Source organism: Lontra canadensis, unplaced genomic scaffold (assembly GCF_010015895.1).
Source record: "Lontra canadensis isolate GAN:19392208 unplaced genomic scaffold, GSC_riverotter_1.0 scaffold31, whole genome shotgun sequence".
NCBI lineage: Eukaryota > Metazoa > Chordata > Mammalia > Carnivora > Mustelidae > Lontra > Lontra canadensis.
The window spans coordinates 10,933,290-10,952,563 of NW_022631025.1; the positions used below are offsets into that span (position 1 = coordinate 10,933,290).

Genomic DNA, 19,274 nt, shown 5'->3' on the forward strand with positions numbered 1-19,274 from the left:
GTTTCCTCTCCCCGTAACCACCCAGCGTTGGTCCCCACAAGCCTGCCCTGCAGGCTCCAGCAGTAAGTCAAGGTAATCCCCTGACTTAACGCCTAGCCCTCTGATCACATGATTTGTCTTGCTGGCATTGTCTATCCCTTTCTTGAGTCATCTCCTAAGCTTGAACATAGCTATGATCCAAGGAGTGGGCTCCCGAGTAACCCATCAATCAGAAAATTCCTAGGATTTTAGAGTCTCTTCCTGAACACCAGGGGCAAAGGCCTAATTCTTTGTTACACAACATGTGTGAACGCCAGAATATCAGTGGGTAAGAATAAGGGACGTGGTAAATAGGGGGAGAGTTCAGGGAACCGAAAAATGAGGTCACCAACAGGTTCTCCTCTCTAAACGAAGGAGGCCCCATGAGCTGTGGAAAGCTCTGCAGATCAGTTTGAGAGCAGCTGAAACTGGGAGGTGACTGTAGGCCCTAGAAAGGTCAGATGGTGCAGTGGCGGTCCAGGCCCTGGGAACCCTCCAACCAAAGTAAACTACTTTGCAGAAGCACGCTGCTTACTGAGAGCCAGAACCATGAAGGAGACAGTAAAATTGGTCTTACATGGCTTTAAGGCTGAAAGCATAGCTGATACAGAGCACTGGAAACGGGGGAAGAGAGACAATTGAAGTAAAACAGAATATAGTCCCTGATTGTCCCATAGGTATCATCAGGAAATAAGATGATACTACTTCAAAGTGGGTGCTTTGGGAGACAGAAAGGAAGAATTTCAGTACTGTTTGTAGTGGGAACCAACAGACAATATTGTAAAAAAGATATAAAGGATGAAGGACATTATATAAGGTATTTGTGCAAACTTTCCAAAAGATATACAAAGAAAATGAGAGAGAGATAAAACACATCATATCACTAGAGATTAGATATCTTATTTATATCCGTATATGCCCCAAAAGTAAGCATGACATGAAATGACCGAACTAAGGCCAAACATGAGTCTGCTCACGAAGTGTGAAAGGATATAGCTCGTCTTCTAAAAAAGACCATTTCCAAGTTCCAATATGGTGCAGAATGTGAGAGCTACATCTTTAAGAAAGAGACTGAGAAAAGTTTAAACAAGAGGATGTAGAGCCCAACGGATTTTTTTTTAATCACAGAAGCCCCATATATCGAAAGGATCTATATTTATGAAATCACAGTGATACTTTTAAAAAATAGTAGTATTGGTCCCCTTTGGAGGATATTGGAGAAGCAGCTCATTATTTTGAAAAATGGCAAGGAAAGAATCTAGCATTTATCCAGAATTTCCTGGGTGACGTATTACTTAGGATAAGTAAGAGAAGATCCTCTTTATAGAAGCATTTCAGATAATGCCGAGGGAATTGCAGTAATAGACTGACAGCACTTTGCAGCTGCCAGTGAATCAGGGGATATTAGCTGCTACAATCACACACACACACGCGCACGTGCACACACACACACAAAACAAAAACAAACAAAAAACAGATCTTTTTGTGCATACCCTCAGACATAACATGAAATTATTTCACTCTGATTAAGAGGTTCTGGCCCAGGATGTGTCAGCACTGCCAACATTGTCCACTGGAGAAGTCTTAGTGTGGGGGCTGTGCTGTGCATTGGAGAATGTGTAAACACATCTCTTTGGCCTTTACTTGCTAGATGCCAGCAGTCTGTCCCTCCCCACTCCAGCTGTGACGAGATTGCCAAATGTATCCTGGGGGACAAGTGGTTCTCCCATTTCAGAACCACTGCTCTAAAACTACCAGTTTCAAGTCTTTAGAATACTCTAGTTTATAATTAGATCTCAATTTGGATGATAAATTGTCATCAGAAATATTTGAATCTATTTTGATTTTGTAAAACCTACTGTTGAAAAAGTAAATTCATGCACCCAAGTTCTAACTAAACATTTTCTGATAGCTGGAGTATTGGTTTTTATTTTTAAATTAAATTAAACTAAAAATGTAGTTTTTCAGTGATACTAGCTACGTTTTAAGTGCTTAATGGCCATGTATGATTTGGGCCTGCTGTATTGGATAGTGCAATATCTAAGAAAAGGAAAAGGGGGAGAGAGAACCTAATTAAGTGAAAAAGATCTTAAAAAATATATTAACCAAATAAAATGAATGGACATAATTTAGATCCCAATTTGAACAAAACAATTGTAAAAAAAAAAAAATTTTTTTTTACCTAAGACATGGAAGTTTGAACACTGACTCAATAATATTAAAATTCATTGACATTTTTAGGTTTGATAATGTGGTTATGGATTTTTTTAAAGTCAAAAATACATTGTTTTAGTATTTATGAAGAAAATACAATGTCTGGAATGTCTTCAAAATCCTCCAGGGAAGAAGGGAATCTAGATGGAGTATATATGCCACTCTCTTGGTCTTGAGTTTAGAATTGTTGAAGCTGGATGATAGGTTCCTGAAGGTTTACTAGACTGCTCTCTCTGCTTTCATGTATGTCTGAAATTTTCCATAATCAAAAATTTAAAAATGCCAGGAAGAACAGGACAGTGATTTTTGAGGGAAGGGAAGACAGGGCAAGATGATACCTTTGATGGCCTTAGTTTACTGCCCGGAGAGTTTCCAGGCCACAGGGTTGGAAGAAGAAGCCAGTAGGAAACAGCACAGCACTACAAGCTCACAAATGCTGACAGGGTATTAGGAGAATGGTGAACGACTTTCAGGCAGTAAATTTGACAATTTAGAAGAAATGGGCAAACTCTTTACAGGTCCCCAAAGTCCCTGAAGGAAGAGCCAATTAGAATAGCCCTGTATTTACTGAAGAAATTAAATTTGCACTTAGAAACCTTCCCACAAGGAAAACGCCAGCCTTGAGGCTTCATTGGTGAATTCCAGGGAGAAGGAAGACTAACAGTTCTACCCAAGAGTCTTAAAAGGTAAAGGGGGGTGGGGGTACTTCATGACAGATTCTATGAGGCTAGCATTCTCCAATATCAAAATCAGACTAAACTATAGACCAGTGTCTCTCATGAACCATAGCTGCAAAAATTGATTTAAAAAGTTAGCAAATGAGGGACACCTAGGTGGCTCAGTTGGCTAAGCATCTGCCTTCAGCTCAGGTCATGATCCCAGGGTCCTGGGATTGAGTCCCACATCGATTTAAAGATTTAAAAATAAAATCTCTGGGGAAGAAGAGTTAGTAATCCAACAGTATATAAACAGTAAAATCCAACTAACCAAGTGAGTTTATCTCAGAAGTACAAGGTTGATCTAACATTTGAAGATTCATCAGTGTAATCCAGCATGTGAACAACTACAGAAGAACCAGATGATTGTCTTACTATATACAGAGAAAATATTTGCCAAAGTCTAGCATCCTTTTATGATAAAAGCTTTGTGTTTCTAGGAATAGAAGGAAATTATCCAAAACCACTAGCTCATAGCGTACTCATTGATGAAGGAATGAAGCTTTCCCCTAATGACTGGAAACAAGGAAGATCCTCACTACTCAGTTCTCTTCCACATTGCACCGGAGATCTAGCCAGTGCACTAAGGAAAAAAAAAAAAGAAAACCCAAAAATGAAAAACTTGTCTATTTCAGACAGACTTATGTCTGTGGAAAATCTTAAGGAATCAGTGCTATCAGTGCATTTAGCAAGGTTGTAGGATACAAGTCAGTATAGAAGTTCAGAATCCGATGTGGCTCCATCTCCTAATAATAAACAATTGGAAATCAAAGTTGAAGAGGACTCTGTGGGGCACCTGGCTGGCTCAGTTGGTTAAGCATGACTCTTGATCTCAGCTCAGTCTTAGCTTGGGTTTTGTTTTTTTTGTTTTTTTTTTGTTAAGATTTTACTTATTTATTTGATAGAGAGAGAGAGAACGTGTGCACAAGGAGAGGGAGAATGCAGGCTTCCTGCTGAGCAGGCAGCCCGATGTGGGGCTGGATCCCAGGACCCCAGAAATCATGAGCTGAGCCGAAGGCAGACACTTAACGGACTCTTAAGCTGCCCTTAACTTTGGGTCTTGAATGCAAGCCCTGTGTTGGCTGCTCACTCAGTGTGGAACCTACTCAAAGAAAAAAAAAAAACTACTGTGTGCATTATCATCAAAAATATGAAATGCTTAGGGATATATTTATAAGACCTGTATGCTGAAAACTACAAAATCTTGCTGAAATTAAAATAAGACTTACATAAATGGAGAGATTGTGTTCATGGATCAAAGGTCCAGGATTTGTTTAAATGTCAGAACTCTCCTATAGATTCAATAAAATTCCCAGCAGGGCTTTTAGAAATTGACAAGCTTATTCGAAAATGGAGTAGACTTAGAAGAACTTTGAAAAAGACCAAGTTCGATGACTCACCTTCCTAATTTTAAGGCTTATTATAAAGCTGCAATAATGAAGACATCATTGTATTGGTGTAAAAATAGACGTATATGGCTAAGTGGGACCGAACAGGGAAACCAGAAATAGATTCACACATACATAGCCGATTGTTTTTTGGCACAGATAACTGAGGCAATTCAATGGCGTAAGAATAGTCTAACAAATAGTGCTGGAACAATTGAATAATCGTGTACAAAAGATGAGCCACAACCCTTACCCTCCTACCATATATAAATGGGCCACAGACTTAAATGGAAGAACTAAAGCTAAAAGCTTTTTGAAGGAAAAAAAAAATTCTTGGTTTGAGGAAAAATTGAGTGGAACACAAAAAGCACAAATTGTAAAGCAAAAGGAATCACAAGTTTTACTTCAACAAAATTTACTTGCTTTTCAATAGATGCTGTTAAAAAAGGCAGGCTACAGACTGGCGGGGAGCATATATTTGCAACGCAACGCGTTACACCTGATAAAGGACTTGTATCAAAGTGACGGGCTATTACTGGGGGCCAAATGGAGCCTAACAACTGCTTATATTAAGTCCCTGCAAGCTACTAGTTCTTGCATTTTCAAGGGATTAAAAAAAAATACATGACATTCTGTATGGGGCCCTCGACATTCCCTCGACTAAAATACTTAGCTCCTTGGCCCTGTACAGAAAAAGTTTGCTGACATGGAGAATACTATAAGAAGAACTCTTGTACAACTGTCAATAGAGATGACATACGGCCCAGTCAGAAAATGGGCAGAAAATCTTAACATAATCTTCACTCAAGAAAATACACGGATAGCAGATGAGCACATGAAAAGATGCTGGACGTGAAAAGATGTAGGGAAGCGTGAATTATGAGCTACAGCCGTAGACCCGCTGGAACAGCAGACGTCGTACGGACTTGTTGGTGAGGGTGTGCAGCATCTGGGACTCACGTACATCCTGGTAGAGAGTTCAAGTGCACAACCACTTTGGCAAACCATTAGAGAGATTTTTAAACGCTAAAAATATACCTGCCAATCCAGCCATTCTTCTCCTAGTATTTACCGAAAAGAAGGGAAAGCATGTATCCATGAGAGACTGGTATAGGAATCGGTGGCAGTTTTGTCCTAGTTAAAAACTGGAAACAAATGTCCAGCAGTGGTGAAGACACGATACAGTATATCCACACAACAGGGTATTACTCAGTTGTAAAAAGGAATGACTTACTGAGACAATATGGTGGATCCTAATTATGCTGGGTGAAGGAAGCCAGACCAAAGACAACTCTGATTCCATTTATAGGACATTTACAGAATGTAGAACGGCCTGTGACGGAAATCAGTCAGCGGTGTCCTGGGGGATATAGTGGGGTAGGTTACAGAGGGGTACACAGTGTTGAAAGGGCTAGATAGGTTTGTTGCATTGGGGGTGATGGTTTCGCTGTTGAATAGGTTCCACAGAACCCACCAGCTTGTCCCCTTGACTGGCAGCTCATTCACCAGTTACGTTTCCAAGCTTAAAAAATGCTTAAAAATTTAGGAGTTTATGTTTCACTAAAGTCTTTTTTCCAACATTTCCTACTATGAAATTTTAAAGATACACCAGAGTAGGAGTACTAGAACTTCCATACGTCCCTTCTCCCTAACAAATGTAGCACTTTGCCATGTTTGTTGCAGATTTTTAAAGCTCGTCCTGTATTTGAAGTCTCCTTGTGCCTTGGTCGTCCACTCTTTTCCCCTCCCAGAGTCTGCTACGCTGTGGCAGGGTCTGTACATGATTCATATTACGCCTCACTTTTCAGTAACATTCCTTAATACTGAACTGAAGTAGTATCTTTTAGTGGAAACAGGCCTGATAAGTTTTAGGAAATTGAGGACCGCTCAGAGGAGTGGGAACATTTTTCTGAAGTCAGCCTCTTCAGAATCGGCTTCCAGAAAAAGTGGCTAGAAAAAGTTGGGAGAAACAAGATTTTGCTAGCTGATAAGCACGTTAGAGTAGTAGGCGAGCACAAACACAGCTCACCAGAAGGAGCTGAAGATCAGGTTTGATACGCTAGGATTGGTGAGTGTGCTTAGAGCAAAGGCCAGAGGCTTGGAAGATGGGAAAGTCCTTCCTTCACCCCCGTTGTACAAAACAAACAAAGCAGAGGAAGGGAGCAGGAGTAGCCATAGTCATTCTGAACATGGTGAAGGGATGCAGCAAAGAACCAACCGAAGGTAGTACTGAGATGGGGCCGGGGGGAGGGTGCTGCGGGAGCTGGGTATGGAGCTGACTACCCGAACAGAGCCCTATCTGTGTTTATTTCACGGGGTGCGAGTGAAGTCTTCTATCCGTCATGTGTTCTGTTGGTAAATAATTAAAAATAGAGCCCATCCTACATTTTGTCACCGACTGAGCCTGTGAGCCTGGTTGTTCGGGGGAGGGGACATTACAGAAGAGATTTCAGGAAGAAAGGAACCCATCGCGCCCATACTGTATGGAGTGAGTCCAGCCACACAATACAGCATTGGATCCTTGTGCGTGAAGTTGTGAATGAAGTGTTAATGAGCTAAAGAGAACTATAGGTTGGTGACACGTTTACAGAAGTATCATGAAATCGTGAGGGCCTTGGGGTCAGTCTCCCACCTTCAGCCCACTGTGGAACGGAGCTGCTCTGTAGCAGCCTGTGGTCACGTGGATGTACCAAGACCTGGTGTCGGCGGACAGAGTTACTGTCCTGGGACCCACTGTGTGAGTGGCAGCAGGAATCTTAATCCTTTGAGCAGAGTAGACTATGACGGAGAGTAGCAAAGTTTCTTGGGAGAAGGATTTGTTTTCAGTTTTTCAGTCACTAATTTTTTTATAAAGACGCCACATTACACTGTCCAAAGAAATAACCTCTGGTTACTGCTTGTCCCTTTAGATTTGGTACCTGGAAATAGCCACTGTGTTCTCAGCCTCTTGACCACTCACAGACACGCGCGCGCACAGCCCTCGTCAGGTTTCCCATCCTGCTCTGAGCCGATGCTGCCCGACTGTATCGTGTGTCTCTCCTCGACAGTATTTTGTACCATTCTCTTTCTCTTCTCCATGAGTTGGTCTGAAAATTGTTTTATACATCCCTTTTGGAAGGTTCTTTTATTTCCTGCATTGTATGCTCATTAAGTGTTTGTTGCTGACTGACCATGGTCCCTAACCACCCTTTTGGAATAATGAAGACTGAGTGGAAGAGTGTATAGCATACGTCTCTCATCGTTCACTTTCTTATTCTTTTACTTTTCCTTTCTGTTTGCAGTCAGATGCTCGTCCTGTTATTCTTGCTGTCCTGTGTCCTTTGAAACAAGAGAAAAGAATGGGTTGTTTTCTTCCCCCACTTGTCCCTCTGAACACTTGGCAGGTTGCGCTAAGGAACCGTTACTACCACTTCCCATTTTGTCCTTGACGCTGACCATGAAAACAGGTTCACGAAAGAAGATTGACGTGTTCAGTCGTATCCTTGAGGGAACTTGAAGGATGACTGACCACCATGGGGTTTGATAGGGCCTCAGACTGTTGGAAGGCCAAGAGGGCAACAGGGTTCCAGGCCTATAAAACGTCTTCAGAGAAGAAAGGTGGTTGTGCGTGTCGGTTTGTTAATTGTGTCTGGAATATCTTTAGGACAAGTTAGTAAGCTGACTGCATGTCAGTTTACATATGAAGGTGGATACAGAGGGGTAGACCTGTTACTTGGTTGAGGTTTTGGGTTTTTTTGTTTTGTTTTAAGCCGTGCACTGCTTTCCAACCCTCGCTTCATGTCTCTTATTTTCAGTCATAGGTATTAAAATACCTATCTGCCTGGCAGGGGTATTGTGATAATTCCATTTAATATATATTGAGATGCTTAGTGCACTGCCTAGCATGAAACCAGGGTTTCCTTAAAAAATATAGGTTTGCATCAGAATTAATATTATAAGAATTAGAAATTGTTTAATGTGTTTGTCCTCCCACTAAAATTTAGATACCCCTTGCTTTCATCTAATGTTCTCTTCTGGGACTACCTGCTTACCTCTGTCCCACAGCACAATATCAGGAGACTTGTTTTTTAAGATAGATAGATTTGAGGAGAGAAGAGGTCATTTAACAGGTAAACCGTATTATTGCCGCTTCTTAATTTCTTATGATTATAATTTGTAATCTCGTATACTAGTAAGTCAAGACCACTGTCTTTTTAAATTTCAAATTTGACATTAAAATTTAAAGTTGATATTAAAAGATTACTTTTCATATTTCTAAAATATGTATTCTGCATGATATATAGTAAAACTTAACAGTTAACATTTGAATTGGAAATCCATTAAATTGGTATGAAATTTGAGGCTTATTTATATCAAAGGAAAATTAAAATACTGTTTTTGTTTACAACTAGTGTTTTAGTAAAAGTTAATGCTACTTAGAGCTCCCATTCCTTTCATACAGAATATCATTTTCATTTTGACTCAATATTGTTAAATAGAATCCTTTATTATAAATTTTAGGTGTAGTATGCTTTTTGTATTTAATAAGAAAATCTGTGACGCATTCCAATTTGTTCCACTAGAGGGCCCTCTTAGAGAAGGTTTTCCTCGTTCAATGTCCTTACACACCTTTCAGGACCATTGAACTTTCTCAGAATTTCTGAGAAAAGATGATACTTATTCTTTCAGAATATGTACCCACAGAGTAGTCCTTTTTGAGATGTTGGTGGGGCATAGTTTGCAAATTTGCCTTTTTCTCCCTTTAGGTCTCCCACAGATGAAAAGTTTCTGTTGTCCATTACCTGTTTAAAGGCTAGACTCTAAGCAGAATTGTTAATAAAGCCTTTTTTACTAGTCTGACTTTACAACATTATCTTGGATCATGGTTTGCTGCTGCTTCCTGCTCTTTACCTACCCTCCCCACCCCGAGCAGAGAAACTCAGCAAGAATTATGGTTCGGATCTGTGGTGGGGGCCGGTGGGGGGTGTTGCGCACGTACCCAGTGAAGAGTTATGTCACAAACATGTACGTAAAGAATGGTTTTCTCTGATAAATACTTAATTAAACCTCTGCCACTCAGTGGAAGGCAACTGTTGGATGAGGTTTTGTCCTCCCAACTCCAGAGGCCCACATGGTCACCTCTGGTATTTCTTTGCTGTAATATTTTAGTGCTTTGTTTTGGCAAGGCCCAGAGGAGTATGGAGCGGGAATGGAAGACTCTAGCAGTTTCTCTCTGGCCCCCGTTGACAGCTGCCTCAGTGTGCTTGGCCCTGAGAGCAAAGCAGGTGTGGCAGGGAGTCTTCAACGTTTTCCTTCATGTGTCTCAGGTTCAGGGAACTGTCCTGACACGTGATTCGGATCGGGCCGGCTTTGTATCTGCAGTTCAGTCCAGGAAGTATTCCTTTGACTTTTGTCTTGGGTTAGCTCATTTGCTGTGAAACTTGTATACATCAAAATCACCCGAGGACCTTGTTAATAATATACATGTCCGGGTCTCTGCCCGGAGAGCTCTTAATACATCTGCCATGTCGCTGGGCACCGGTACTGATTGATAGTATTTACCATTTCCCTTGCACACCCCTTTGGTATTTTTTTGTGCAGACTGAAGTGGGAGGTTTCATGGGAAGAGCAAGCCAGAACTGGTTTCTTAGGAACCTGTTCACTTGGTATTTTCGTAACCTTGAGCAAGTTTCCTAAGATCTCTGAGCCACGTGTAAGAAAGATAATACATACTCAAAGATTATAATGAGGATTAGATTAATTAACATACAAGGTAGTGGTTATAACAAGCTTGGCCCCCAGAAGGCATTCCATGATGCCCTCCTCATTACCCATGAAACTTGCCATCGGGCTCTTGTCTACCTTTATCACTGATTTTTTCCAATCTTCCCTCTCCTCCAACTACGGTAGATTTCTTGTCCCCTAACTAAGCCTCTAAGCAGGCTTCCCTGACTTTACATTTGTAATCAGCTGTCCTGGGACTGCATTCTGCTACTTCCTCTTTCGTAATTGCTCACCTGTTCTTGAAAACCATTCCCCTGTCCTGGCTTCTGTGACCACTCTGGCCTTCTTTCCTGTTTGCCTCCCCCACCTCCGACCCCTGCCCCACACCTCTGACTTTGCTTTTCTCTATCCAGCTCTGTCCGAGGGGCATGGTGCTATAGTGAAAAGAGCATGAGTTCTAGAAGCAGGCGTGGATGTGAATCCTGACAGCCTGCAACTAAGTGTGTGAGTTTGGACGAGATGCTTCGGTTCTTTTCTTAACGTGCAAAATGGGGAATAATATCATTGTACAGTACTGTGAAAAGGGAATCATGTGTGAAGCACACAGTACATAGCTTTCAATGAACAGTAGAGCTGTTTCTCTAATGATGATAATTTTGTGTGTCTTTCTCCTTTTTCACCTTTCTGTGTTCAGTGCATAATAAAATTCTGACATTTAATGGATTCTCAGTAATTATCTGGTGAAGGAATGAATGGGTCCATGAATAAATGATAACTTTATGAAAGGCACTAGAACAACTACCAAACACTATTTAAAGGTTCTCTTCACATTCATGTGCTCAGTTTTCAGATGGGAAGCCTATGTACTATGTGTTTCAAATTGTATTAGAATATAATTATATATAGCTAAGTTAAACTTTTCAGAAAAAAGCAAATTTAAATTTGAAAGCTCAGGGGGGCGCCTGGGTGACTCAGTGGGATAAGCATCTGCCCCCGGCTCAGGTCATGATCCTGGGATCCTGGGGTCTCAGTGGTGAGTCTGCTTCTCCGTCTTCCTGTGTGTGTGTGCTTGCTCTCTTTCTCTCTCTCCCCCCCTCACATAAATCTTTAAAAAATTAAAAAAAAAAATTTCAGAGCTCTTAAGGATTAATGTCATATGATGTGCTGATAATATTTCAAAGTGTAAGTTCAAATTTAAACTTTCTAATCTTGGTCATGACTTTTGAGGTATGGCTTTTAGATGATTTGCTTCTTAAAATTCAGTTGTTGATGTACAGGCATACCTCATTCTATTACTCTTCACTTTACTGTCCTTAAGATCTGGTATAATATTCCATTATTATATCTGTTATGGGGACCTGTGATCTGTGAGTGGCTTTACTGAAAACTCACATGGTGGTGGTTAGCATTTTTTAGCAGTGAAGTATTTTTTAGTGAGGTGTATACTTTTTTTTTAAGACCTAATGCCATTGCACACCTACTAGACTACAGTGTAGTAAATGTAACCTTCACACCCACCAGGAAACTAAAACATTCACTGGACATGCTTTACGGTGATGGCGACTTTATTGAGGTGCCCTGGGACTGAATCCGCAGGGTCCCCAAAGTACGCCTCTAATGTGGTTTAATGACGTGGTCCTCTGATAGAGCGGTAACCTACAAATTATCAAAACAACTTCTTCTTGCAACAGCAACATTTCATCGAGCTGGATGAGAGTCGGCAGAGGCTGCTGCAGAAATGCAAGGAGCTGATGAAGAGAGCGAGGCAAGTATGCAACCTGGGTGCGGAGCAGACGGTTCCTCAAGAATACCAGACAGTAAGTGTCCCAAGTGTATAAGGCTGCAGGGTCACGTGCTGCTGCGTTCTCTGTCAGCTTCAGGGTGCTAGGCGTTGTACGGCCCTGAGAAACCGAATGTGCTGAAAGCAAAGCGGATTTCCCCCGGTTTTTTTAAACGGAGTTTGTATGTGAAGTAATTGTGCTTAATGGATTTTCTTTACTGGATTCAAACTCGGGCATCCATCAGGCCTGGCTTAGTCCTAACGCGACTGAAGCACAGGCAGTCCCTTACCCAGTTATCAGTTCCAGAATGTTCATTCTTCCCGTAAAAGGCTTTTTTCCCCAACTTACCTTTAAGAGGTAGGGTCAAGCGGGGTTTGGTGTTTTTATGGAAACCTACCATTGGCGATTGGTGTAGAAGGTTGGTAAACAGAAGTGATATTTTTTAAAAAAGGCAAAGTGAAAATGCCTTTCTGGAAATTAGGGTGTTTATTTAGGGTTTGACGAGACCCAGATCTTTGGGGCTAACATCTGTTGGTAAGAAAAGGAGAAAAGAGGCTTTCCTCCTTTCCATTTTCTGTGCTGACATTCTGTGTGGTTAGTAAAAGGAGATGCTGCCTTATTATGTGGCCCTATGACCCTAAGTGTTAGTAGGGATTGTACCTTGCCTAACATACCACCTCTGAATGTCAAAAGAAGACACTAGAAAATGAATTTTTAGAGGAAGTATTTTATCTTAATTTCAATAGATAATAAGATGTGTACTCCCCTATTTCAGTAGTTAATGTCTAATCTCTTTCAATAGCTAATGATATGTCTGAAAAAAAAGTTTGGATTAAATTTTCAAATCCTCAAAGATCTTACTCTATTATATCAGACACAGATAGCCCGGAGAGTGGTTCTATTTTCGGTACCTAGTAGGGATTTAGTAGGAACATATATAAGACAAATCGAGTGGCTCTTATTTCTAAAAATATATTAAACTTCTCCCAAGTACATGGAATTGTCATAAAATAAATAATAGTACAATATCTGTAGTATTTTTTTCTTTCAGAGAATAATATGGTTCTATCCTTGATAAGTTGTATTGTTTTTGAAAAAAAACAAAATTAGAAGATAATTCATATATTATGAATGTTCAGGCATTGAACAAGACAGATACTTCTCTACTAAAGTTTATATTCTAGTCTGGAGGGAGGGGCAGATAAATTAAAAAACAGAGACAATGTCCTCTTATCAAGAGGTGCTAAGAAGAAAAAACAAGGTAAGAGGATAGTGCCAGGGAAGGCTCCTTTGAGAAGATACTATTATGGAGGATTCCTGAATGGAGAGAAGAAATTAGTCAAGTGAGAGTTTGAAGGAAAAGTTTTCCAGGCAGAGCTAATCGCTGCATACAGAGCCCCGGGGGCGGAAGTACACATGGCATGTCTCACGTGAAGGAAGAAATACTCAGTCCGGCCCAGACAGGATCATCCAGGCACGAAGGACGGTGGAAATCAGAGCATGCAGGGTCTCGTGGGAGGAGCGTAGGTTGTATGTGGAGACAGACCCCACTGGAAGATTGTCAAGAGGAGTGATGGGACTGGCTGGAGCGTGTAAAACACTCTGACTGCCCGGTGGGGAATCCAGCAGGGACGTAAGAATGAAAGCAAGGAGACCCTTGAGAACATGATCGCTTTGGACCAGGCCGGAGAGATGAGGGGCCTGAAGCAGTACTGGAGGGGGAAGTTTGCCAATATGAGGATCTTTTTGAGACGGTCAGCAGGACTGGCTAACGGATTAGAGGGAAGGGGCGAAAGCGGGAACCAGCCCCTGTGTTCTGCCATGGACTGAGACGAAGAAGATTGAAGGAGAAATAGATTGGCTCAAAGTGGTGGGGAGGGTAGGTGACACGAAGATTTCTCTTGGACCATCTTCAACGGAAGACGCATATTGGGGATTCACTGAAGATGCCGAGAAGATGTTCAAGCACAGGGCGAGCTCAGTGGACAAGTCAGTCAGCAACGGACACTTCGTATCTGAGAGCCTGTGGAAGTTGAACTGCTTTCTGAACAGATGGAAGACAACGATTAAAATGTTCGATTCGTGTCGTATTTCAGGATCTTTTTCAGAGTTTCAAGATTGATTTTGTACCTCGTGTTGTATTAACTATGCAGGTTGTGCCGGCAAATCCGTGTACCGCTTTCCTCCCAGATAAAAAGGTGTCTGTTCTGACTTGGTTCTAGGACCTGGACTCAGAAGGTAGTACGGCTGACCCTCGAACAACACGGGTTTGAACTGCATTGTGAATTTTTTCTTTCAACAAAGACAGTACTATCAATATATTTTTTTATGTTTTCCTTGGTAACATTTCCTTTTCTCCAGCTTACTGTATGAGTACAGTATATAAAATACGTAACATACAAAATAGGTGTTACCTCACTGCTGCTGTTCTCGGGAAGGCTTCCAGTCAGCAGTAGCTATCGGTAGCTACGTATTTGGGGAGTCAAAAGTTAGTTATACATGCATTTTTGATGACACAGTGGGGCTCAGTCCCCCTAATCCTGTTGTTTGAGGGTCAGCTGTGCTACAGCGAAATTCCGTCAAAGTAATTGGATTCTTAAGATGCTTTTGTCATTCTTCGTAAGTACAGTATAAAGTTCTAACTTCTTGCTCTCTTTCAATGCCCCACATATTCTGGACCCATTCTACCAATTCAGCAAGTACCCACCATTCCAAATGGACACAACTCCTCACCCCCCATGGTATGCAGCGCTTTCTTTTTTCCAAGCTCCTGTTTCCCCTCTGCCTTGCTTTCCCTCTGCTTCTTGCTTGAAGGCCCAGAGACTTCTGGGAAAGTGAGGCCCCTCAATTCTCTTAACTCTCTGTAGCTCCTCTAGCATGAACTGGTATTTCCCTTCTGTAAATCCCATAGCCTGTAGGGTAGAACTGCTTACTTTAATACTCAACACCAATACTCAGTCTTAAGGTGTTTTCCAGTGTTACTAAGTGTAAGCTTTTTGAAGGCAAAAAATCCCTGTTTAATTCCTTTGATTCCTTGTGTGCTAGCATGCTGTTGAACACGTAGTACTTACTCAGCAGAATATTTAACTGTTCAAGTTAAACTGCTTTTGCTAGACTATTTGTAATTACAGACCATTTTTTTCTTCTTTAGGCTTTCCAGGATCTTCCAAACACATTGGATGAAATTGATGCTTTGTTAACTGAAGAAAGATCAAGAGCCTCTTGTTTCACGGGACTGAATCCTACAGTAGGCCTCTTTTCTTACTGCCTGACTCAAGCACAGCCACCCCCTCCCCATGCACACCGCGCACGCGCGCACCCTTCCCTCCAGTACTCGCCTCCCACTCTGTACTAGAGCTCTTGGTAATAATAAGCCAGACAGCAGGAACAATGTGCTTTAAATGCCAGATTCTGAATCTATTAGAATTTTAAATAGACTCTTCCTAAGGAACACACTGTTCTGTGCCTTTCCTTTATAAAAAGAATCGTTGGGCTAACCTGAAATACTGCAGTGTATTTTTTTCAAGGATAAAAAACCTGTTCAGTAGAAGAACATAAATTAATGGCATACAAACAATGCAACACAATTGGCATTTTCTGCTAGTGCTTTAATTGATGCAAAATTTCCCGTGATGTTATCCTTTGGTAGGTTTATCTTAAATGATTTTTTTCCCTGCCAGGTCGTTCAAGAATACACAAAAAGAGAAGAAGAAATAGAGCAATTAACTGAGGAACTAAAGATAAAGAAAGTTGAACTGGAGAAATACAGGGAAAGCATTTCACAGGTAATTATTTAACCTTTACCTTTTCTTTCTATCACATGTTTATCGTGTATCGTATGGGAGTGTGGAATAATGCAACCAGAAACGACATGCTTCTGAGAACAGATGCAGTGTGTGTGTTCTCATGACTAGATTGGTACTGAAATGGTTTTGTGGACAATCTTCTGTCAATGCAGTAAGCCTTTAAATTGTGCTTTTATATTGAATTGATTTGCAGGTAAAAGAAAGGTGGCTTAATCCTTTAAAGGAGCTCGTAGAAAAAATTAATGAAAAATTCAGCAATTTTTTCAGTTCCATGCAGTGTGCTGGTGAAGTTGATCTACATACAGAAAACGAGGTAATGCTGCCTTTGAAATGTTTCCTGCCAAGTAATTTTAATTAGATGCTAAAAGTATGGACCAATTGCTTATTCTTAAGTTATACCTGTGAAAACTATGCTTACTAAAAAATTGTCCAGAGGAAGGAAAACACCACCTCTAGGAGCCCATCACTTTTTGGGGGTGGCGGGGCATTTGAGACAAGTCACTAATGCTTTACTAAAACTATAGATAGGTAATGGTTATTCAGCTGTGAATGATTTGCTTTATACATCTACCACTGTCCACAGCAGAAGAGTCCTAAAGAGATTGGTAAACGTAACTGAAATACAGGATCAGTGGTTTCCTTTTTTAATCAAGATTTCAAGAGTACCCAGGAATGAAAATATTTGGAAATTTGTTAGTAATTCCTTGAGCTGTAAGTTAATGCATTGCAAATGGTAGGTAAAATAATTTCCATTCAGAAATGTGTAAAGTGACGAACCTGGGATTTGCTTTAAAGTCACTGAAGATGAGAGGGTAGAGCGAGAGCTGAAGCAGGAGTGGTCCTGTGTTGCGTGCAGTTGAGGCTGGTTGGTGATACACTGAGCTTTAGTGTTCTCTCTAGTCTTGGGTATGTCAAAAAATTTCCCCACTAAGTTTTTTTTCCCCTTAGGACAGAAATGAAGACAATAAAAGGTCCTTTTCCTTCACAGCTTAACATCTTTGTATTTCATCTTGTATGCAAATCTGCATGTACGATACGTGCGTGGGCAGAGAGCAGGGTAGTGCCTCAGGAGCCCTGCCCCACGACTGCTTCCCTGGCTGATGAATGGCCCACAGTATCTCACTTGCCAGTTCTGGTGAGATGGGAGATTCTGCCCCAGCGACGTCGTCTGCTGTCCTGGGGCTCTTACGGTGAAGGGACAGAGTGTAGTAACAAGTATCTTTTCCAGTGAACAGCCCACGTGCCAGGCCCTGTGCCGCAGCACTTGAAAGCACGTTAGCGCCTTCCAGCCTCTCAGTTACTGTATAAAGCAGGTCTTCAGCCAACTCTTCCTTACGATTAAACTCAAAGTGTCAAGGAACGAGTCGTTACCCACAAGCCTTGAGGGATCTTCAAGGGTCTCTTCAGCCAAAATTCCTTTCACTAAATTTAAACCGTTTTCTTCTTATCATGGATTTATCCAGTCTGTTTTCAAATAGAAGTAGCCAATTGCTGGAGCAAACCGTCACCTGTCAGCGCTGTCCCGTTTTACAGGAGGACTACGATAAATACGGAATTCGAATCCGGGTCAAGTTCCGCAGCAGCACACAGCTGCACGAGCTGACGCCGCACCACCAGAGCGGCGGCGAGAGGAGCGTCTCCACCATGTTGTACCTGATGGCACTGCAGGAGCTGAATCGGTGCCCGTTCAGGGTCGTCGATGAAATCAATCAGGTGTGGTGCTTTTCCTTTTCCTTGGGCTTTCTTGCAGCTTATAACCGACTTCACTGTATTCACTGTGATTGTCATTGTTTAGGGAATGGACCCGATCAATGAGCGGAGGGTGTTTGAAATGGTTGTAAATACTGCTTGTAAAGAAAATACATCTCAGTACTTCTTTATTACACCAAAGGTAGGTAATAAGTCATCTACGAGTGCTCATTGCACTCCAGAGTCCCCGGCGGCCTCATCATGGAGCAGACGATGGCCCGATAGATCAGTATGCGCAGAAACACTCCCAAAGAAGGACTAACAAGATTACAGTATTATTTAGATAAAGGGGACAAGTGCCAGTGCCATACTCAATCAGAAACCTTATTATCGGAAGAAGAAATGTAAGAGGCATAGAATTATGTTCTGGAACCAGGATTTCCTCCCTGCTTTTGGCACTTAACTCTTCATTGTAGAGAAGTTCCTCTTTTAGCACTTTTTACAAGAGGCAAGAGAACATAAACCCTAGGGGTCTGGTGCTCCTCATTTGTCTGGGACAGCACGGCCCGGGCGCAGGAGAACTCTTAAGTTACTCCGACCTCACCTCTCCTCAAATTAACTTCGATAAAAACAGAATTATCTTTACAGAGAATTTTCCATTCTAGAGCTAGAACCATTACAGCAGGAAATATTCTTTTGTGACATCTTATGTTGTGGCTAAGGTGTAAGACCAATATACTCAAAGACGTGTTTATTAATATTATCAGATTTTCTTAAACCAAGTAGGCATGAAAAATTTCATTGGAGAGCCCATCAAATGCACATTTTTATTGAATGGTATCCTCTGTCTTCTTTGTCCAGCAGATACCCTCGGGAAGAGCCAGATCTGTTAATACTGTAGTGTTTACCAAACCCCCTGGCCTCGAAGCCCTCCCTCTGGCACACACCTTGCAGGCTGCCAGTCTTTCCCCGACCCTTCGAGTTGCCCGCGAACTGTTTGTGGGTACAAGAAGTATGAATCCTCAGAAAATTCTGAAGGACATACTTCCAGGGTCAGCCTCGGAGCTTGTAGGATCTTATTGGCCTGGGAATGCTGACCAGGCCCTGGCTGAGGACCCTTCAGGCCAGGCGTCAGGTGCGGCGGCCCAAGCGGGGGCCACTGTGGGGGGCTGTGTGTGTGGCATTGCCAGCCCCCTAAGTGTGTCATTAGTGTTAGAAATCGCATTTGACTTGACACACGTAAGGATGGCAAACTGTGCTGCTTAATGTATGGCATTATAGGACCATCTGTTTTCACGCTTACAGCTCCTGCAAAATCTTCCTTACTCTGACAAGATGACCGTATTGTTTGTCTACAACGGCCCTCATATGCTGGAACCTAACAGATGGAATTTAAAGGCTTTCCAAAGGCGGCGGCGCAGGATCACATTCACCCAACCTTCTCAATAAAAGTGAAGGGCAAGAACTTGGGAGTTTTTTTGGTTAAATCCTGTTTATAAGTATGGCTCACCTGAATAAAAGGAGATTCATTAAGACTAAGATGGGTCATTTTTGGAAGCCTGCTGTTAAATGCAAAGGGTTGATGAACGGACACCATAGTAATGCCTTTCGTGGAACCTCACCTGATAGGAGAAATTAAGTCTTCAGTTTCTGTTGAACCTAAGTCCTTGGCCCTCTGACCACGAGTCAGTGGGTTCCCATGGCAAAAGGTACTTACTTAGTGTTCACATCACAGGTACCGGGGAAGGGGTTACCCGTCACAGGAAGTGTGCTTGACCTGGTAATTCTGAGCTTTAATTCCAGAGGAACTTTAATTACTCTCAGAGTCTAAAGCGGACTCTACAGCTCAAGTCATAGTTTCCTCCTAGTGTTATATTTAATTTTAAAAAAATGGATATGGAAATGTCTAGACTAATGTATAATAATAATTTATGACAGATCTATTCATTTCTTCCTATT

At 41.7% G+C, this 19,274-nt stretch overlaps 1 protein-coding gene across 4 annotated transcripts in view; it reads left to right on the forward strand.

Moving 5' to 3' along the window:
• SMC5 (structural maintenance of chromosomes 5) overlaps positions 1–18,854 on the forward strand; it is a 94,676-nt gene extending 75,822 nt beyond the window's left edge. Inside the window, exons 18-25 of one of the 4 annotated variants that reach the window (XM_032866594.1) lie at positions 11,731–11,856; positions 14,517–14,561; positions 14,972–15,067; positions 15,501–15,605; positions 15,820–15,939; positions 17,160–17,339; positions 17,422–17,517; positions 18,621–18,854. In XM_032866594.1, coding sequence (XP_032722485.1) covers positions 11,731–11,856; positions 14,517–14,561; positions 14,972–15,067; positions 15,501–15,605; positions 15,820–15,939; positions 17,160–17,339; positions 17,422–17,517; positions 18,621–18,764 — 912 coding nt within the window. In that variant the 3' untranslated portion in view covers positions 18,765–18,854. Of the gene's footprint in view, positions 1–11,730; positions 11,857–14,481; positions 14,562–14,971; positions 15,068–15,500; positions 15,606–15,819; positions 15,940–17,159; positions 17,340–17,421; positions 17,518–18,620 lie in introns of those variants that run through there. The other 3 variants (XM_032866596.1, XM_032866595.1, XM_032866597.1) reach the window with 3 other exon arrangements.
• The last annotated feature ends 420 nt before the right edge of the window (positions 18,855–19,274 follow it).